Source organism: Oreochromis niloticus, linkage group LG7 (assembly GCF_001858045.2).
Source record: "Oreochromis niloticus isolate F11D_XX linkage group LG7, O_niloticus_UMD_NMBU, whole genome shotgun sequence".
In the NCBI taxonomy this organism is placed as follows: Eukaryota; Metazoa; Chordata; class Actinopteri; order Cichliformes; family Cichlidae; genus Oreochromis; species Oreochromis niloticus.
Window position 1 is genome coordinate 49,325,538 of NC_031972.2, and position 23,129 is coordinate 49,348,666.

Sequence of the window (23,129 nt, forward strand, 5' to 3'; positions counted from 1 at the left end):
CCCAGAACAGTGAGCCAGAAAAGAGCTTAACTTTTTGGAAAATATCTGTGGACTGATGAGACAAAAGTTGAACTTTTTGGAAGGTTTTGGTATCGTTACATTTGCCTTAAAACTAAAACACCATTTCATAAACAGACCATATCAACAGTCAGACATGGTGGTGGTAGTGTGATGATCTGGGGCTGCTTTGCTGCTACAAGGCATGGACGGTTTGCTGTAATTAAACCATGAATTCTGTTCTCTACCAGAAAATCCTGAAGGTGAATATCAAGCCATTAATTCACGCCCTGGAGTTCAAGCACTGAAGTTAAAACAAAACAAAATGAAGGTTTTGGAGTGGCCTGGTCAAAATCTGGACTTAAATCAGACTGACTTGTTTTTGCATGACCTTAAACAGACCGTTCATGCTCAAAAACCCTCCAATGTGGCTGAATTAAAACAATTCTGCAAAGAAGAGTGCGAGCCAAAATTAATTCATTGCCAGTTTTCACAAATGCTTGATTGCTGTCCTTGCAATCAGTGTCACAGTCAGCTGTTACGTTTAAGGGACAATTAATTTTTCACACGGGGCGACTCGGTAGGTTTGGAGAACTGTTTTCCTCTAATAAATGAAATCAGTCAAAACCCACATTTTTTCTTTAGTCGGATTATCTTTGTCTAATGTTACAATTTCTTTGATGACAAATATGATAAAATAAATACACAACATTTTGTTTTGGAAACAAATAGAACCAAACTTTGTGCTCCATCAGCTTTAGCCTGGGGCTGCTACACACAGTGTGGTGTTTAGTTTGGTCTCCAGCCTCAGCCTGGGTCTCATGTGAGTCATCCCATACCAACCCCAATTTTCTCAGCAATCTCACTGTCTTCAGCTTAATGCTGACAACAGCAATGTAGATGAGAAGCAACACAGACAAATTATGTCCTAAGAAATAGTAGCTCTCAACCAATGAAGGACAATTACAAGATATAAAATTGTTCAGCTTGGATTTAAGTCACTATGTTGCTTCCACTTTGAACATAGCTGATTTCTATATGAAAGAGCATAAAAGAGCGTAGAATAAACGCCTTGAGCTGAACTAGATTTCCTCAACAATTAGGTCACCATTTCACTAATGCGAGTTCCAGCATTACTTATCACATTAAAACAAACCTACCTATTAGTATCCCAAGGAAAACCAACCTGGACCAACACTCATCATCGGGGTTTGATCGTTGTGAAAAAGACATGAAGTGTTACTATGTTAAACAAAAAGAAGCGTGCACGTGTTCGATTATGTGTGAGCGTCAGATCCATATGCAGCGTCAGATAGCACAGTTTACGATGCGTGCATGCATAATTAAGTTTGTCGCAGCTGTTTAAATGAGGAGAGGAGAAAACACATTCCACAAAGGACTGTGGGAGCTGAAAATTGTCAATCCCTTTTCATGGCTTAGATATGTCGCAGGCGTTTGAGTGATGGAGGGAGTCGGGGATACACACGACTGTTTAGTTCCAGGTCAATCAATGACATGCCGTAACAGTGAAAGGATGCAGTCAGACATGCAGCTGCACTGACAGCGTTACAGCAAAACAGATTACAGGTTTGTTTTTCTTTGTTCTCAAACCAGATGCACAAATCCAATGAAGCTGCTGCATTGGTGGTCACACCTCTGCTCAGACCTCTGCTCACCTTCACTACTCTTAAATGACATGCAGAGATTATGAAAAGGGAAAAGTATAAGTAAAAGGTCTTTCCGTATAGATGGGATTTACTTGTCTCTTTGGGAAAATGAGCCAATGTGCTTCTGACAAATCTGCTGCCATCACACGGCTCTGTACCATCTGTCGGTCTGCTCTCAAACTCTACTGTAGTGCTGTTTGCACCTAATCTGCCCTACCTACAGTCTCTTACGTAAGCTGCTGTTAGCCAACAAGCATTTCACAGTCCAGTTTTACACTTGCCTGATCCCAATTTTCCCCAAAAGGAGAAGACAAATAGAGGAAGGTGTGTGCTTGTGTGGAAACTGCAAAAACCCCCCCCCCAAAAAACAAAAAAAACCCTCCAACCAATAAACAAAAAACAAGTAAATGCTGAGAATAGCTCTGCTTGCCGAGGGGCTCCAGCATATGGTAGCCAGCGCTCATGACGTTGGAGTGGTGCTGGGTACTTGCTGGCGGCTGCACACAGGAGTGGAGAATGGCAAGGGTTCAGTCTCTCGCCCCGTCCCCTCCTCCATCCTCTCCCTACATATCTCTGCGTGCCTCTGCCTCGCCCTGCCTCATAATCCGTCTCTCCCTTTCTCTGCGCCTGTCTGCCGCTCCATCTCGTTCCTGCTCCCTCTGGAGAGCTGGAACGAGATGGAGACAAGGAAAAAAGCCAAAAGGGAGGATAATGCCCGTCAGTTAATGTCTCGTCTCCGCTCCGACTGACAGCTGCATTCTGTCAGGTGTGCTGCTATTTCTGTGGCGAGGAGCCGGAGCACACCATTTATTACTGCAGCATGAAGTTCTGCTTCAGTGCAGTGCAAGCGGGTGCAGCCAGCAGATTCACAGAGATAATGAGATGGTTTTTGTCTCTTGTTTTTAACTTTATGAGAGCCTATTTATCATTCATGGGCAGTTTATGAGCATTCAGCAAATTTATTTTTAACCCACTTTAATATATCCGCAAGCCAACTCTGTTTGTTTTTAATGAATTTATTAACCGTTTATGAACTTCGAGTGCATGGCTACAAATGGCAAACACAGTTTTTAAGGTGATGTGTTTTTACTGGTTTGTACCATTAACAGTACACAAACCAAACACTCAACACCCAGTTAGCATCACATAAAACTGTGAACACAAACAATCAATCAGCTTTTTTTTTCTTTTTGGGGGGGGGTGTTGTCTTTGCTATCTAGTCCTCTCTTTTTCAGTTTACCTAATGAACACCCATTGTAATTTTTGAGTTTCAAATTAACCTTTAACCAGGTAACCAGGCAGCCATTTACTGCATGGTACTGCAAGATAGTATATAAGTCTGTTTAGTCTATTAGTTTCATTTATTTCATGTGGTTTATAACAACTTTTTTTTTCTTTTTGAGAGGAGGGGACGTAACTTGCATATGGAAAATAAATCCTGGTGATGTCCCTTTGGGGAAAGCCAAAACCTTCCATTGCTCCACCATTTTATGTCTGTCCATTCATTCTCTTTCGCTAGTTCAGGGTCACAGGAGGGTTGAAACCCATCCAACCGACACAGGGCGAGCGGCAGGGTACCATATTCAAATTTGCAATCGCCAGTTGACCTGATCTTATGTGAAAAGGTGGATCCGAACCGAGGACCATCTTGCTGTAAGGCCCAAGTGCTAACCAACAGTTTTTCTAAGCACGGGGGTAAAAAAAAACCCAATGAGCTACTCAGCACTGATTATCTTAGGCAGTACTAGAAGTTATATCACTTAATGTACTGACATGTTGTCATGTTTGGCAAGTTGTTTGGTGGAATTTGGCCTGTCAGTGTAGATAAAAAGTTTGACCATGTCATAATTTCCATATATTCTCTCTTCTCTAGAATTCCTGTGTTAATGAATCCACTGTCACTCTACAGCATGCCCATAATTACAGTTAAAGCACCATTACATGTATTATTTACATATTACTTCAGATTAATAATTGATCCACTAACAGAATTCCCACATGTCTTGTAGAGCATTCGTAAATCATATAATCTTTTTTTTATTATTAAAGGCCTCTTAACTGAAAGAAGTCAACCCTCTTGCTTATTTTTGGTGTTATTATGATATGGGTGTAGACTGCTTGATGGTAACCTTTATGGGAATCCAAATTCACAGAAAAGGTCTCATTATGTAAGCAGTGCTGTGCTGGATGGGGCTTCTCTGTAGTGTTGTGTGATTATGGATTAGTTCATAGCAGGCATTCTGTTACAGTGCATGAAGGGAACATGTGCTCCTCCTCTAACCACAAGCTGTTTCTGGAAACAAGAGTGACATATGTGGCACCCTCTGTTGGTATAATCCTGTCCAGTGCATCCCTCTGAGATGATTATCAGCAGAGGCAGACTTTGTAGTAAATAGAGTTCAGTAGTGACTGAGACAAATATTTTACTGTGCGTGTTATCTTTTATCCTTCTTCCCATCACACTTTCAGTATTTGTCTCCTGTTCCATCTTACTGGCAGCAAAACTATTAAGAGGGATCCTCCTGTGGTCCAATCTAATATTCATGATCCTGTTGAACTGAGCCAAAGCGACACAGGAGACAGCGAGAAAGATCGAGAAAAGTGTTTGCTACCTTTGTAGCAAATACATCAAAAAGGAGACAAAGAATAGTAATGTGTATTGACTGGGTGAATATCGAAAACGGCCTTCTCTGGTACTCCCTCTGTTCGATGAATAACGTACACAACACACCCCCTACCCCCCTAACATGCAAAATATTGATGCTGCTTGGAGAAGCACAGTTGGTAAGAGTTCACTGATTTTCTTTCTAAAAAACTATAGCTGACTGTGTACACAAACAAAAATCTACATTTCTTCAATATAAAATAAGTACAATTAAATAAACAAAAAGGTTCATAGTAAAATAAATGATTAACCATTTCCCTCAAAACTACACTAGTTTACATGATCTGTTTTCACTTAAATACAATTGATAATAAAGTGCTCGGCTTTCAGAAAGCGGTACAAATAATTGATGGAAAATAAGCTGCTGTACACCCGCTGTACCTAGCACATTTTACCTTATCAAACAAAAGCAGGTGCAACAGATTTATGCAACAAAACAGATGTGATCTGCTTGCATCATTCTCCAGTATGTTTATAACTTCATCAGATAACTGACATCCACCTTTATTTTCTGCTTTATGCCTTTTTTGATCCTTTGCTCATAACAAGCCTGCTAGCTTCTGACTGACTCTGAATTATTTAGCTTTAGCCACTTTCCCTTAGTTAGCTTCTTTAAAATGCTAAATTTGGCTGGTTAGGGGTGATTTCATTAGGTGTTTGATTGGGTTTAGCTCACTTTGGTGAATTGGTGTGTCTTGTGAAAAGCTTCCATGCTAACGACATTTTAGCGTGTGGCTGTGCGAGTGACTGTTAGCTGCTGTGCACAGGCTCCGCATGCAGGAAACAGATCTGACATAAGCACAAATGGTACAAAAACATAGATGTCGCTTTGGTTTAGAAAAATAACGTTAATTAATGAAGTTAGTTAGTAAATAAATATTTCAAATTGGAGGATTTGTGGATCTGTGGTACAAAACTGCACGCTCATTGGCTAATGGTTTGTGAATCGCCAATCAGTGTCCAGTTTACCAGTCAGACCTGCCATTCATTTTCACATCTGGTTTTTCACAACCAAGTAAGCAATGCTCATCTCTTTCACGGTAGCTACTTATGTCTTTTATACTAATCACAGGCAAACTATTATTAAATATTATTACAAACTATTATTATATTTTCTGCACTAAGGCAACATCAGTCAGTTAAACAACAAACAAACCCATCAAAGCGTTAACATTTAAGAGTTAAAGCAAAGTGTCATGTACCCTAGATTGGGTTATTTTTTTGTGTGTTTTCTTTTTAAGGGGGAAAATATTAAGATAAGAATTTTCCAAAATGGCCACAGGAATCAATCAACTAAGACAATGTGAGTCTAAGAGTCTTAAATTCAAGCCAATGAAACTCAGAGGCAGCTGTAGTTCTTTTCTTTTACACCATCAGCATCAAACTACCTCTCGGAGATGTTTGCTACTGAACAACTCTTCATGTTGTGAATCGTAATGCTAACAACGGCCCCCCCAAAAATCAAGACATGATGTGCCCCTGATTTACCTGTAGTGTAAAAAAAGAAAAAATCACCCTGGTATATTGTAATACCATACCAAACCTAACAGTGGCACACACATATAGCAGATAAGTGTTTGAAAATTTAAAGTTCATGGGTAATAAACTAGAAAAACGCTCAAAAACCCCAAACCTAATACACAAACAAACAGCATTCAGGGGCAAAACATTGAAAGCAACTAGGTGTTCAGGGAATAAAGAAGTGGGGAGTCTGTTTTATTATTAATGTGCAATGCGCTGTGGATAATTGTGCAGTCAGCTTTTTTTTTCCAGGTCTACTGCTGCTCTGCTGCAGCACCACCTCAGAGGAGGACCTCATTCAAAGTGAAGATGAGAGAAATTTTACCCTTTGGGCAATAACTGAGAAAGAATTAGACGGGCTCCTCATTTTCTTGTGCTTTTCTGACGCAGCATTACCTTAGAGAAGAATCTGTTAGGTTAAATTAAGTTAAACACTTTGGGCCAAAACAGAGAATTAGGAGCCACAAATCTAATATTATCACCAATAATTTGTAAAAGGTTGAGGAGGCTGGGAAATCCATAATGTTGTGCAGAAAAACAAGCAAACTTTGCGAATGCCACACAGTCCTGGGTTGTTTTTGAGTAGTCAAAACACTTTAAATCTGTCACTGCTGTTAAACACCATTATTCCCACCCTGATATTCTCCTCCTTTATGCCCATATGTATTCTTGGCCTGTCCTTATTTTTCCTCGTTTGATTCACGTTGCCCATCTCTGCCTCCGACTAGGTGTCTGTCTGGTGCTGGGTTGTATGATCTATCCTGATGGATGGGACAGTGACGAGGTCCGGCGAATGTGCGGAGAGCAGACTGACAAGTACAGCCTGGGCGCCTGCTCCGTTCGCTGGGCTTATATCTTGGCTATCATGGGCATCCTGGACGCCCTCATCCTCTCCTTCTTGGCTTTCGTCCTGGGGAACCGTCAGGACGGCCTCATGACAGAGGAGCTGCTGGCTGAAAGCAAGGGTGAGAATAAGACATGACTGACTTCATTTGAAAACTTAAAGCAACATCTTACTCATAAAAGATGATGTGAAAAAAGTTATTAAACCCATCATAGTTGGAGAAGTTTCCTCATCCATGACGCACCAAATAGCTGAAGCTCATTTTTCCTTTCTGAAAAATGTATTTAAACTTACAGCAAATATTTCTAGAATTAGGCACTGATCCCACTAAATTTCCAAATATTTAAATTTAAAATTAGGTTTTAACATTTTTATCATTAATTGAGAAGTAATCAGTTTTTTTTTTTTTCTCGTTGTTGTTTTTTTTGGCAGAGCGGTGCCATATAAATTGCTCTGAAAGTGCATCTTAATGCAGTTTGTGTTGGTGGGGACTGCCAAATGTACACACACACAGAGCAAGAACGTTTTAAAGCTTACTTCAAGAGTCGCGATTCATCACAGCCCAAGTGACTTTCACCAGACTGCAAATAGAAAATGCACATTCATTAACAAGGTGACAAAATATAAACAAGGCTTGAAAAGAGATGAGATGAACTAAATCCATGAAAGGATTACAGTCAGTGCACTCTTGCGTTCACGCCCAGTGAAAGTTTTGAAGTAATGAGCTTTTGATGCAGCCTTTTTAAAAGCAAAGCTAAATTTAGAAAGCTTCAGATGCGCACTTTGAATATAACGAAGGGACTGGCATAAGCCTTCTTTCGGATAATTACAACCATTAATGAGCACCCATTTTAACCCCTTAATAAGCTTTTTTTCCCCCCACCACATCCCTGTGAGTTAGGCAGCTAAAAAAAATGATTCCTGTTCTCCTTTGATTACAGTTATGAACACTGTCTCTTCTGTAAGAGAATGCCATGGTAATCTCTTTTGCTAGTTTGTTTTGCACCTATTTGTCAAGGTAAATTAATTATTTTTAACTGATCTGTATTATTGTTTTGGGGATATTATAACAGGAGCTTTGAGCTTCTGAACATGTGTCAGGATACAGTCAGATATATTTCCAAATTAGTCAAACTTGCAAGTCACATTTCTGCTGCGTCTCCAACGGTTTTGTGACTGTGTGAGTATCTGGCAAACTTCTTATCAAAATATAACCTCACTTTCTTACGAAACATGTACAAAAGGCTTGTCTTGTACTGGTAAGCATGCATGCATACTGTATGTAATTCTGCATCACTATCACAGCTCGACACAGTGAGGTACCGTGGAAAGGCCTGGGTAAAGGAATGTCTCCCAGTGGGAAATGCGATTAGCATGTCCATGCCCTGTAGTCTGTAATGGAACCAGACAGGCATGGGCAAACTGTTAAAGAGAGGTGAGGAGGAAGGATGGACATGAACTAGTGAAAGAAAAGACTTGTTAAGGAGCAGAAGGGATTTGGAAAAACTGGCGTGTGTAACATCAAGTGCTGTGTTTGATGGCCTGTGAATGCAGCTGGTAATAATAAAAATAGCAATAATAATAAATGATTCAGATCTGCAATTTATTTTATCTTCTCCTAAACTCTGGTGACCTTCGAGTTACAGTTAAAGGTTATAAATGATAAAAGATTTATAGACAAAGTCATAGAAATGAAAACTTGGCGTTATCAGTAGCTTTACCACACCAATAATACTCTGATGATGATAATGCACCACTTACTTCTCTCTTACTTCAGGGCTTGGGAGAATATTTTCATTATAGCTCAATAGTCTTTAACCTGTTAGCTCATCCCTGGTGCCATCTACTGGTGTCTGTGTGCAATGCATCAAATCATATACATGGCATTGGTTGGACATGCTTTCATATATTTTTAGATGTGTTTAATATTTTTCTCTCGTTTTTTGGTTTGTTTGTTTTTCAGATGGAGGGAATGCCTAATCGAATCAATAGGTAAGCACAAACATACATCTTTAAATGTTATATTGCACAAGCCTCCTAAATGAACTGATTGTGCTTTAATGTTTGAAATGTTATCTGTGTCCTTAGGCACCATAGAGGTGTAAAATATAAAATAAAAAGTAATTTATACCTCACTCCTTAATGGATCCTTAATTTAAAGTACAATAACACGATGTATCAAATCAATGGAAAGATCTTGGATTATAAATGTTTCTTGGCTTGAAGCATCAGTGGGTCCCTATTTGAGGTTGCTATATTTTCTGTGTTTTGGTTTCCTCGGTGTGTCCTTATCTGATCCCTCGTGTCCCGCTCGGTGTTCATGCGTCAGTCCCTTTGTGTTTCCCTGTCCCTGTACTTGTTGTAAAGTGTTTGTATTCAAGTTGGTATTCATCCCCCCTGGTTGTTTCCCATTTTACTTTGAAGGTTTGCTTTCTTTCATTTCCTGCATCAGTTTTGTTCCCTGACTGCCTCCCTTGATTCCCTGGTTATTTTTACCTGTTGTTAAGTGCATTTTCCTTCCTACTGTTTCCCATCAGTAATCAGATGTTTGTGTTTAATCATTCCTGTCTTCTCTGTGGCCTTTGTTGGATTGTGTGTTGTTTATTCCTTCTGTGTCCCTTGTGGGTTTCTTTGTATTTAGTTAGGTTTGAAGATATTTTTTTGTTTATTTACCTGGTGGTGCTTTCTCATGAACTCTCAGGAGAGTTGCAGTATAGCTTGCTTTTTGTTTCTTATGCTGTGTCCTGGGTCCTCTGGCACAAAGTGAGTTCAGCATACCCAGGATATCTTTCTGTTATCTGGATTCACTTAGTCTAACAGTGGCAATCAGGATAAGTGCTCATTGTTCTGTTTTCAAGCTGGTTATCAACCTGATAACGTTAACCCAGTTAACCCAGAGTTTCTCCTGCACATTCACATGAAGGAGGTGACACTGGCAACATCTAATCCAGGGGCGTCGAACTCCAGGCTTCGAGGGCCGGTGTCGTGCAGGTTTTATTTGTGTCTTTGATCCAACACAGCTGATTTAAATGGCTAAATTACCTCCTCAACGGCTGTGTCCCAATTCAGGGTCTGCACGCTTGAAGTACGCATTTTAAGTGCGATTACGTCACCGCCACGCGACGACGGCTGTCCCAATTCAAAGTGCACTTCAAATGCGTACTCCAAATGCGCCGTCGATTTCCCCAAATATCAAGCGTGGTCCGGTGCACACTTCGTGGTCCCATATATCCCGCAATTCATAGCGCGGCGGTGGGTGTGGATAATTTTGCCGCAAAATACGGCAGACGGGAGCGGCCGAAGAGTGAACTGTCAAAAGTAAGTACTGAATATTATGTCACTTATTTATGTGCGAATGTTTAATAACGAAGAACATTAAAACATTACTGTTGGCCACATGTCGGCAAAGTTGTGTGACGTTAGTGATGTTTGTACTTTCAGCGTCAGCTTGGTTTTAAAGCCTTTACTTCTAAATATACATATAGTTGACCTTAATCTTACAGAGAATGTGATGATTTTATAGATAATTAAAGTCAGTCATATATCCACAAACACAACAAGCTGAAAGTCAGTGATGCTGCTCGGTTTGCAGTCCTGAATATCACGGCACAAGCAGGATTCACTGCACTGTTAATGTTAGCTATGTTATATTGCTGCCTCTGTTCGGTGGTGTCGAGTCAAACGGACTTTAACGTGTGTTTGAACGAGCTGACGGTTCACTCGTTAAGCTGAAAGAAAGATGCTTTAATCACAGGAGTCACACATGTGTCCACTGCAACATCTGGGAACTCTTCTTGTTTAGCACTCGTAATAACACAAACACTAAATCCTCCTTCTCTGTGCTGTTTTGTAGCAGTGTATACACCTGAGACTGTCACCTGTCTGTCTGTCCTGCACTCTCTCTCTGTTTCTTTCTCTCTGATTGTGGAATAAAAGTATGAACATGTATTTATAAGTTACACTTGTGTTTGAATCCTGCAGCTTATCACACATTTGGTTTCCATGTGTGACGACAGCGAGTGTCCAGAGTGAGGACAGACTGAGGGACCCACTGCTGCACATCATCTGTGAGGCTTTGCACCCCTGATGATCCACCAGGACAAACTCAGCAGTGTGTGAGGAAGAGGAGGAGGAAGAGCCAGCAGCAGCTGACAGATGGAAAGAATAGACAGACTGTTCCCTGTTTGTGAAGGACTGCTAGGAAAGTTTAAAATAACTAATTGTCTGTCCTGAATCAGTCTTATTAGGTAATGTTCAAATAATTTTATCATTCCAGTGTTTTCAGTGTGGGAGAAAGTACTCAGGGCCTTCAAGTTACACACTATGAAAGGCAGCAACAAGTTTAATATTTAGAAACCTAAAGTATGTATCAGCAGCAGAATGGAGCTAAAAATAAATGTTTGTTTCAGTTCTATGAAGCTTTGAGTATTTTGGATTAGTAGCACTGCTGTGTTTGTTGCATCATATTACTGTAATTATGTGTGCCTATGCCAAGAGGCACACATATTACTATTCGTCGGATTTATTATTATTATTATGTGTGCCTATGACAAGAGGCACACATATTACTATTCGTCGGATTTATTATTATTATTATTATTATTATGTGTGCCTATGCCAAGAGGCACACATATTACTATTCGTCGGATTTATTATTATTATTATTATTATTATTATTATTCTCCAGTTTCCGCCTGAAATTTTGCAGCGAATCTCGCCTCGCAGTTTTGAGACAAGCTTCATATATGTTACCTCATTTTGTGCGGCCGGATCTGGAATGGTGTGCTATGACTTTTGGTGTTTATGAATTTTATAGTTTTTTAAATATTAATATTTTAGTGAAAATTTTCCCGCGCTCCTCTGCCAAACAGTTTTGACATTAGGGTTACATATGTTAGATCATTTTGTGCGGCTGGAGCTGGACTATTATGTTATGACTTTTGGTGTTTATAACTTTTATAGTTTTTTAAATATTAATATTTTAGTGCAAATTTAGGCCAATTCATCTTTTGGCGCCAAATAAACAGACTTCATTTGTGGTGTCTTGGCTCTCTCTAGTGGTATGCCGGGAGTGGTACAGCCTGTGTACCCTTATTTGGATTACCGTAATGATGACAATTTCAACGGTGCGCACAGCGTCGCTGCTTTCAGGAGCCCTTGGAATTTTTAAGGTTGCGCAAATCATTCAAAAGTTACGGTACTGCTTGGTGGAAAACTCAATATCCCACAATTCATAGCACGCCTCTACAGAGTGAACAATGGCGGCCACCACTTCGTTTTATATGTCTTTTATTCGTGTTTCTAGGTCACAAAATAAGCTTTTAAGATATTTTCAGGCGAGAATGTAGGTGTGTAAACTTCAAATATCTGCTTGTTTTATCAAGACATCCCATATTTAGCGACAGTGCTCTGACTACGTCGGTCCTGCCTGACAGCTAGCCGGCTACCTAGCTGGCTACCTAGCTAGCTGCCGCACTTGGCTGCAAATGGATAGCGAGGGACTCTCTCTGTCGTTTCACCTCCCTGGTCTCTCGCAAATGCTCGCATAGAATCGGAGTTACAGCTGGATGTGGAAAAAATAACTGAGTTGTTTGGTGGTGGAGCTACAACAGAGGGCAGCTACCCACCGGTGTGTGACAGAAAGGACATGCCGCCAACGAGACATATGAGGCCGGGCAGGCGATTGCTAACGCGGTGGTCAATCATGGATCAGGGAAAGCGAAGGCAGGAGCGTGAGGTGAACTGAATTTCAGGTAAGAAGTTATGACCTGGACTCTATTTGGGTCAGATATAAACAGAGTTTAGGTGTAGTTTATTTTCGTTGTGCTGACTTTTTACAATCGTACTGCGTGCTAGCTAGCACGACGGGAGTTTATATACAGCTGTGTGCGCGCTAAGTTACTGACGTTGGACTTTATTCATAATGGTTAGTTCGTAGAGTTGCCGTACAAACGGAATCGTGCCACATTCAGAGAAAATATTACGATTTATTCTGTCGTTACGAAGCCTCCCCTGTCATTCTCTCGCCTGTTGAAACTTCAGTCATGAAACTGATCAATGATCGGCTTTTCTCTCTTGTTTGTTTATCGCGCTAAACAACAGCAGCACGTTTAAGCTTGATCAGCTGTTGTTAGAATCATGGATCAGGGAAAGCGAAGGCAGGAGCGTGAGGTGAACTGAATTTCAGGTAGGAAGTTATGACCTGGACTCTATTTGGGTCAGATATAAACAGAGTTTAGGTGTAGTTTATTTTCGTTGTGCTGACTTTTACAATCGTACTGCGTGCTAGCTAGCACGACGGGAGTTTATATACAGCTGTGTGCGCGCTAAGTTACTGACGTTGGACTTTATTTTATTCATAATGGTTAGTTCGTAGAGTTGCCGTACAAACGGAATCGTGCCACATTCAGAGAAAATATTACGATTTATTCTGTCGTTACGAAGCCTCCCCTGTCATTCTCTCGCCTGTTGAAACTTCAGTCATGAAACTGATCAATGATCGGCTTTTCGCTCTTGTTTGTTTATCGCGCTAAACAACAGCAGCACGTTTAAGCTTGATCAGCTGTTGTTAGAATTCATTTGCTTTTAATTTCTAGTATCAGCTGATGTTTGCTGCAGCCACAGCTGTAAAAACGGCTGTTCCAAACCAGATATCCTTACTGAATCATCAGAGCTGAACAGGTGATGGAGAAACAGGTTTACCCTTAGGTGACATGAATGAGTTGAAGGGAAGTTATGAACTGTTTCTGAGAGACAAACACCAAGCTCATTTTTTTGTGTAGCTGACAGCTGGTAACTGTGCAGGGGCGGATCTAGCAAAGCTTTTGCCAGGGGGCCAGGTAGGGCATTAACAGAGAAAGGTGGACACAAAGATATACTTTTCTTTCTTACTCTCATACAGGGAGTGCAGAATTATTAGGCAAGTTGTATTTTTGAGGAATAATTTTATTATTGAACAACAACCATGTTCTCAATGAACCCAAAAAACTCATTAATATCAAAGCTGAATGTTTTTGGAAGTAGTTTATAGTTTTAGCTATTTTAGGGGGATATCTGTGTGTGCAGGTGACACTTCCTGTGCATAATTATTAGGCAACTTAACAAAAACAAATATATACCCATTTCAATTATTTATTTTTACCAGTGAAACCAATATAACATCTCCACATTCACAAATATACATTTCTGACATTCAAAAACAAAACAAAAACAAATCGGCGACCAATATAACCACCTTTCTTTGCAAGGACGCTCAAAAGCCTGCCATCCATGAATTCTGTCAGTGTTTTGATCTGTTCACCATCAACATTGCGTGCAGCAGCAACCACAGCCTCCCAGACACTGTTCAGAGAGGTGTACTGTTTTCCCTCCTTGTAAATCTCACATTTGATGATGGACCACAGGTTCTCAATGGGGTTCAGATCAGGTGAACAAGGAGGCCATGTCATTAGTTTTTCCTTCTTTTATACCCTTTCTTGCCAGCCACGCTGTGGAGTACTTGGACGCGTGTGATGGAGCATTGTCCTGCATGAAAATCACGTTTTTCTTGAAGGATGCAGACTTCTTCCTGTACCACTGCTTGAAGAAGGTGTCTTCCAGAAACTGGCAGTAGGACTGGGAGTTGAGCTTGACTCCATCCTCAACCCGAAAAGGCCCCACAAGCTCATCTTTGATGATACCAGCCCAAACCAGTACTCCACCTCCACCTTGCTGGCGTCTGAGTCGGACTGGAGCTCTCTGCCCTTTACCAATCCAGCCACGGGCCCATCCATCTGGCCCATCAAGACTCACTCTCATTTCATCAGTCCATAAAACCTTAGAAAAATCAGTCTTGAGATATTTCTTGGCCCAGTCTTGACGTTTCAGCTTGTGTGTCTTGTTCAGTGGTGGTCATCTTTCAGCCTTTCTTACCTTGGCCGTGTCTCTGAGTATTGCACACCTTGTGCTTTTGGGCACTCCAGTGATGTTGCAGCTCTGAAATATGGCCAAACTGGTGGCAAGTGGCATCTTGGCAGCTGCACGCTTGACTTTTCTCAGTTCATGGGCAGTTATTTTGCGCCTTGGTTTTTCCACACGCTTCTTGCGACCCTGTTGACTATTTTGAATGAAACGCTTGATTGTTCGATGGTCACGCTTCAGAAGCTTTGCAATTTTAAGACTGCTGCATCCCTCTGCAAGATATCTCACTATTTTTGACTTTTCTGAGCCTGTCAAGTCCTTCTTTTGACCCATTTTGCCAAAGGAAAGGAGGTTGCCTAATAATTATGCACACCTGATATAGGGTGTTGATGTCATTAGACCTCACCCCTTCTCATTACAGAGATGCACATCACCTAATATGCTTAATTGGTAGTAGGCTTTCGAGCCTATACAGCTTGGAGTAAGACAACATGCATGAAGAGGATGATGTGGACAAAATACTGATTTGCCTAATAATTCTGCACTCCCTGTAAACACCAAGCTCCTTTTTTTGTGTAGCTGACAGCTGGTAACTGTGCAGGGGCGGATCTAGCAAAGCTTTTGCCAGGGGGCCAGGTAGGGCATTAACAGAGAAAGGTGGACATAAAGATATACTTTTCTTTCTTACTCTCATATAAAATATTTAGCTTTTATTAAATAGTTATCTGAATCTCACAACCAAAGTTTGTATAATAATACACAAGATTGGCTGTAGACCATTGTTCATAATTCAGAACACTGTGTAGAAATAACAAAAAACAAAAAGTGAATGCATGTGTGAAAAGTGGTCTATAATGTAATGCTTCAAAGCGTGTTCATGCAAACATTGTCGGGTCTGCCGTGGTACAATGGGACTTCTGCTCATGAACCTGTGTGCACAGCGTCTGCAAATCGGCGCTGTACGAAGTAACTTCATCTTTACACAAAACTGTAAGCTGTCATCTGTGAAGCGTGAGCGGTGTTTGTTTTTACCATAGTTCATGGTGGAGAATGGCTGCTCTTCTGAGTTTTGCTGTCTGTAGCCGTATGAATGGCAACTACAGTGATTAGCAGCGGCATAGGCACACATAAAATTTCTTCTGAAATTTTCGCTTTCTAGTTATTATTATTATTCTCCAGTTTCCGCCTGAAATTTTGCAGCGAATCTCGCCTCGCAGTTTTGAGACAAGCTTCATATATGTTACCTCATTTTGTGCGGCCGGATCTGGAATGGTGTGCTATGACTTTTGGTGTTTATGAATTTTATAGTTTTTTAAATATTAATATTTTAGTGAAAATTTTCCCGCGCTCCTCTGCCAAACAGTTTTGACATTAGGGTTACATATGTTAGATCATTTTGTGCGGCTGGAGCTGGACTATTATGTTATGACTTTTGGTGTTTATAACTTTTATAGTTTTTTAAATATTAATATTTTAGTGCAAATTTAGGCCAATTCATCTTTTGGCGCCAAATAAACAGACTTCATTTGTGGTGTCTTGGCTCTCTCTAGTGGTATGCCGGGAGTGGTACAGCCTGTGTACCCTTATTTGGATTACCGTAATGATGACAATTTCAACGGTGCGCACAGCGTCGCTGCTTTCAGGAGCCCTTGGAATTTTTAAGGTTGCGCAAATCATTCAAAAGTTACGGTAATGCTTGGTGGAAAACTCAATATCCCACAATTCATAGCACGCCTCTACAGAGTGAACAATGGCGGCCACCACTTCGTTTTATATGTCTTTTATTCATGTTTCTAGGTCACAAAATAAGCTTTTAAGATATTTTCAGGCGAGAATGTAGGTGTGTAAACTTCAAATATCTGCTTGTTTTATCAAGACATCCCATATTTAGCGACAGTGCTCTGACTACGTCGGTCCTGCCTGACAGCTAGCCGGCTACCTAGCTGGCTACCTAGCTAGCTGCCGCGCTTGGCTGCAAATGGATAGCGAGGGGACTCTCTCTGTCGTTTCACCTCCCTGGTCTCTCGCAAATGCTCGCATAGAATCGCAGTTACAGCTGGATGTGGAAAAAATAACTGAGTTGTTTGGTGGTGGAGCTACAACAGAGGGCAGCTACCCACCGGTGTGTGACAGAAAGGACATGCCGCCAACGAGACATATGAGGCCGGGCAGGCGATTGCTAACGCGGTGGTCAATCATGGATCAGGGAAAGCGAAGGCAGGAGCGTGAGGTGAACTGAATTTCAGGTAAGAAGTTATGAACTGCACTCTATTTGGGTCAGATATAAACCGAGTTTAGGTGTAGTTTATTTAGCAGCAGTTCTCTTATGTGTTGCTGATAGCCGGCTAGCTAGCTAGCGCCGCTAGCATAGTTAGCTCGCGCCGCTAGCAACCCTTCGTGAAAAAGCACCCAGGCTTGGCTTATATTGAGGCGGGTGAAACTCGTGTCAGCACCCGGTCGCTCTCTATTTGGGTCAGATATAAACCGAGTTTAGGTGTAGTTTATTTAGCAGCAGTTCTCTTATGTGTTGCTGATAGCCGGCTAGCTAGCTAGCGCCGCTAGCATAGTTAGCTCGCGCCGCTAGCAACCCTTCGTGAAAAAGCACCCAGGCTTGGCTTATATTGAGGCGGGTGAAACTCGTGTCAGCACCCGGTCGCTCTCTATTTGGGTCAGATATAAACCGAGTTTAGGTGTAATTTATTTTCGTTGACCTTTTACAATCGTAATGCCACGGGAGTTTATATACAGCTGTGTGCGTACTAAGTTACTGACGTTGGACTTTATTTTATTCATTAGGGTTAGTTCATAGAGTTGCCGTGCCGTACAAACGGAATCGTCCCACATTCAGAGAAAACATTATGATTTATTCTGTCGTTACGAAGCCTCCCCTGTCATTCTCTCGCGTGTTGAAACGTCAATCATGAAACTGATCAATGATCGGCTGTTCGCTCTTATTTATCGCGCTAAACAACAGCAGCACGTTTAAGCTTGATCAGCTGTTGTTAGAATTCTTTTGATTTTAATTTCTAGTATCAGCTGATGTTTGCTGGAGCATGAAGATGAAATCAGGAGATGTCCTTACTGAATCATCAGAGCTGAACTGGTGATGGAGAAACAGGTTTACACTTTAGGTGACATGAATGAGTTGAAGGGAAGTTATGAGTTGTTTCTGAGAGACAAAGACCAAGCTCCTTTTTGTGTAGCTGACAGCTGGTAACTGTGCAGGGGCGGATCTAGCAAAGCTTTTAGGGGGGGGGGAGCTAGGGCATTAACAGAGAAAGGTGGACACAAAGATATACTTTTCTTTCTTACTCTCATATAAAATATTTAGCTTTTATTAAATAGTTATCTGAATCTCACAACCAAAGTTTGTATAATAATACACAGGATTGGCTGTAGACCATTGTTCATAATTCAGAACACTGTGTAAAAATAACAAAAAACAAAAAGTGAATGCATGTGTGAAAAGTGGTCTATAATGTAATGCTTCAAAGTGTGTTCATGCAAACATTGTCGGGTCTGCCGTGCTACAATGGGACTTCTGCTCATGAACCTGTGTGCACAGCGTCTGCAAATCGGCGCTGTACAAAGTAACTTCATCTTTACACAAAACTGTAAGCTGTCATCTGTGAAGCGTGAGCGGTGTTTGTTTTTACCATAGTTCATGGTGGAGAATGGCTGCTCTTCTGAGTTTTGCTCTCTGTAGCCGTATGAATGGCAAACTACAGTGATTAGCAGCGGCATAGGCACACATAAAATTTCTTCTGAAATTTTCGCTTTCTAGTTATTATTATTATTATTCTCCAGTTTCCGCCTGAAATTTTGCAGCGAATCTCGCCCCGCAGTTTTGAGACAAGCTTCATATATGTTACCTCATTTTGTGCGGCCGGATCTGGAATGGTGTGCTATGACTTTTGGTGTTTAGGAATTTTATAGTTTTTTAAATATTAATATTTTAGTGAAAATTTTCCCGCGCTCCTCTGCCGAACAGTTTTGACATTAGGGTTACATATGTTAGATCATTTTGTGCGGCTGGAGCTGGACTATTATGTCATGACTTTTGGTGTTTATGACTTTTATAGTTTTTTAAATATTAATATTTTAGTGCAAATTTAGGCCAATTCATCTTTTGGCGCCAAATAAACAGACTTCATTTGTGGTGTGTTGGCGCCATCTTTTGGTCCCATTGAAACAAATTTCAAACTTCATTTGTGGTGTGTTGGCTCTCTCTAGTGGTATGCCGGGAGTGGTACAGCCTGTCTACCCTTATTTGGATACCGTAATGATGACAATATCAATGGCGCGCACATCCTCGCTGCTTTCAGGAACCATTGGAGGTTTTAAGGTTGCGCGAACCATTGAATACTTACGGTAAACACAATGGCTTCTATGCTTGGTGGAAAACTCCATATCCCACAATTCATAGCACACCTCTGCCGAGTTAAACAATGGCGGCCACCACTTCGTTTTATATGTCTTTTATTAGTGTTTCTAGGTCACAAAATAAACTTTTAAGATATTTTCAGGCGAGAATGTAGGTGTGTAAACTTCAAATATCTGCTTGTTTTATCATATTAGCGACAGTGCTCTGACGACCTCGGTCCTGCCTGACAGCTAGCCGGCTACCTAGCTAGCTGCCGCACTTGGCTACAAATGCACAGCGAGGGGACTCTCTCTCTCCTTTCACCTCCCCGGTCTCTCGCAAATGCTCGCACAGAATCGGAGTTACAGCTGGATGTGGAAAAAATAACTGAGTTGTTTGGTGGTGCTATAATGCGGAGCTACAACAGTGGGCAGCTATCCACCGGTGTATGACAGAAAGGACATGCCGCGACCGCCGATCGACCGGTGTTTGCTAACACGGAGGTCAATCGTGGATCAGGGAAAGCAAAGGCAGGAGCGTGAGGTGAACTGAATTTCAGGTAAGAAGTTATGACCTGCACTCTATTTGGGTCAGATATAAACCGAGTTTAGGTGTAGTTTATTTAGCAACATTTCTCTTACGTGTTGCTGATAGCCGGCTAGCTAGCTAGCGCCGCTAGCTTAGCCAGCTAGCGCTGCTAGCGACCCTTCGTGAAAAACCACCCAGGCTTGGCTGATAGTGAGGTGGCTAAAATTTGTTTCATCGCCCGATCGCTCGGCAAGGGTCTGTGTCTTAGCTGGACTTATTTTTCATTTATATGGGCCGATGATGCTGGTCGATGTGGAAAAAATAACTGAGTTGTTTGGTGGTGGAGCTACATCAGAGGGCAGCTATCCACCGGTGTGTGACAGAAAGGACATGCCGCGAACGAGACATAAAAGGCGGTGAGGCTACCGCCGATTGACCGGTGTTTGCTAACGCGGAGGTCAATCGTGGATCAGGGAAAGCGAAGGCAGGAGCGTGAGGTGAACTGAATTTCAGGTAAGAAGTTATGACCTGCACTCTATTTGGGTCAGATATAAACCGAGTTTAGGTGTAATTTATTTTCGTTGACCTTTTACAATCGTACTGCCACGGGAGTTTATATACAGCTGTGTGCGCACTAAGTTACTGACATTGGACTTTATTTTATTCATTAGGGTTAGTTCATAGAGTTGCCGTGCCGTACAAACGGAATCGTCCCACATTCAGAGAAAACATGATTTATTCTGTCGTTACGAAGCCTCCCCTGTCATTCTCTCGCGTGTTGAAACGTCAATCATGAAACTGATCAATGATCGGCTGTTCGCTCTTATTTATCGCGCTAAACAACAGCAGCACGTTTAAGCTTGATCAGCTGTTGTTAGAATTCTTTTGATTTTAATTTCTAGTATCAGCTGATGTTTGCTGGAGCATGAAGATGAAATCAGGAGATGTCCTTACTGAATCATCAGAGCTGAACTGGTGATGGAGAAACAGGTTTACACTTTAGGTGACATGAATGAGTTGAAGGGAAGTTATGAGTTGTTTTTGTGTAGCTGACAGCTGGTAACTGTGCAGGGGCGGATCTAGCAAAGCTTTTGCCGGGGGGGGGGGGCAGCTAGGGCATTAACAGAGAAAGGTGGACACAAAGATATACTTTTCTTTCTTACTCTCATATAAAATATTTAGCTTTTATTAAATAGTTATCTGAATCTCACAACCAAAGTTTGTATAATAATACACAAGATTGGCTGTAGACCATTGTTCATAATTCAGAACACTGTGTAAAAATAACAAAAAACAAAAAGTGAATGCATGTGTGAAAAGTGGTCCATAATGTAATGCTTCAAAGCGTGTTCATGCAAACATTGTCGGGTCTGCCGTGGTACAATGGGACTTCTGCTCATGAACCTGTGTGCACAGCGTCTGCAAATCGGCGCTGTACAAAGTAACTTCATCTTTACACAAAACTGTAAGCTGTCATCTGTGAAGTGTGAACGGTGTTTGTTTTTACCATAGTTCATGGTGGAGAATGGCTGCTCTTCTGAGTTTTGCTCTCTGTAACCGTATGAATGGCAACTACAGTGATTAGCAGCGGCATAGGCACACATAAAATTTCTTCTGAAATTTTCGCTTTCTAGTTGTTTATATGCTTTATATATTCTGAGCTAAGTTGATCTATAGTGTTACATCATATTCTATAAGGATGTTATGTGTTTGTATACTTTCTGCCCAGTTTGACCCATTTAGCAGAAGTCAGCCTGTTTAAGGCTCTGATATCTATTCTGTATGACTTAAAGCAGTTATGACATGGTATGATTTTCTCACCCAATAAAGGAATATTTCATATATCAGTCTACTCTTCATTCTATCAGAAACAGTTTTCACAGCTCGTACATTTTCCTTTTTACACATATATGTAAGCATTGGGCCAAATGTAATAATGCCAACATATTAAACGAACAATATTTGTCTCTTATGTATAATGCATCTATACACTGTCAAAGATATATATATATATGTGTGTGTATATGTATATATATATATATATGTGTATATGTATGTATATATGTATATATATATATATATATATATATATATATATATATATATACATATATATATGTATATAATGTGTGTGTGTGTGTGTATATGTATATATATATAGATAGATAGATATCATAATAGTCTGACAATACATATAATATTGGCCATATTATATTTACATTACTACAGTGAGATGATTTTAGTCTCATGAACAACATAAGCTAATTGTTATTTACTAACTGATCCTGAAATGACTGTTCAGTACCGAAATGAAGCCCAACAATCATGTTTTACAGTCCCGTGGTCTCAGCCTCAGATACTCAACTAATCAAAGTGATGTCATGACAAAAATGAATGACCAACAACACGTTTTTTTTCTCCTTCATTTATGTCATACAATGCTGTATGAAACGTTTCTCGCGGTTAGTATCATGGTTGCTAGGCAACCTGAACAGCTCGACGGAGGCTAAACCGTCCCATTTCACAAGCCTCTCGCTTCCGCACTTCTCGTACTTATAGTACGCACCGTACGTAGTACGCGTAGTGTGCGTACTTCAAGCGTGCAGACCCTGAATTGGGACACAGCCAACATGTCTTGAAGTTCTCCAGAGGCCGGGTAATGAACTAATCATTTGATTCAGGTGTGTTGACCCAGGGTGACATCTAAAACCTGCAGGACACCGGTCCTCGAGGCCTGGAGTTCGACACCCCTGATCTAATCAACCAAAAATGTCACACAAGAAGATAAAACTGTAATATATGAAGAGGTTAAACACATAAAATAGTTTGCAACACAGCTGCTGCTGACAAATCATTGATGTAACAATGCTTCTTGGCAATAAAACTACCATTGAAAGTCTATTTATTCCCCTTTAAATGGTGTATGGGTTAGGGTTAGGACGATTGAAGTCTGAGGAAACAAGAGATGTTGGTAACCTAACAATTTTATTCAATTACCACACAGCTGCCTCAGTAGCATGTGGAAGAACTGTACACAGCCACAACAGCCTGGTACCTCCTCCTCATGCTAAAATGGCATCCCATCCTTCAACCAACATTTGTTTTTAAGTCAGCCAGTGTGGCTTTGTTGGTCCCTCTGGCATGAACTGCACACCCAAGCTGATCCCACAAGTGCTCAGTGAGGTTGAGGTCAGGACTGTAGGCAGGCCATTCCAACCTCTCCACTTCCAATTCTGGAGGTAGTCTCTGTTAAACCCTGATCTGTGGGGGACACTTGTCATCTTTGAGGGCCCAGACTGTGGAGATATGGGATTGCTGCTGGCTGCAAAATCTCATCTTGATATCTCTCTGAAGAGAGATTGCCTCCAATGATAACAAGTCTTGTTCTGGACTCATCGCTGAACATAACGTGTTCAGGTTCCAGTGCACATGTTGCTGACACCAGCATAAATGGGCACAACAATGAAGGGCAGTTATGACAGGTCTCCTGGCAGTCCTATGAGACCAGAGATTGGCTTTGTGCAGTCTTGCATCATTCTGCAAAACTTGACTGCAAATTTGTAGACGACCGCCTGCAGTTCCTAAGTACTAACAGGGTGAGGAAATGGTCTTCTTAGGATGCCCACTTTGCGGCCCGTCTCTGAC

The 23,129-nt window shown here is 41.1% G+C and overlaps 1 protein-coding gene across 1 annotated transcript in view; it reads left to right on the forward strand.

The window, feature by feature from the left end:
• LOC109194158 (LHFPL tetraspan subfamily member 3 protein) overlaps positions 1 to 23,129 on the forward strand; it is a 37,499-nt gene that overhangs the window by 11,490 nt on the left and 2,880 nt on the right. The window contains exons 2-3 of the mRNA XM_005450900.4: positions 6,579 to 6,815; positions 8,658 to 8,686. Of these exons, the coding sequence (XP_005450957.1) occupies positions 6,579 to 6,815; positions 8,658 to 8,674 (254 nt within the window). The 3' untranslated portion in view covers positions 8,675 to 8,686. The remainder of the gene's footprint in view (positions 1 to 6,578; positions 6,816 to 8,657; positions 8,687 to 23,129) is intronic.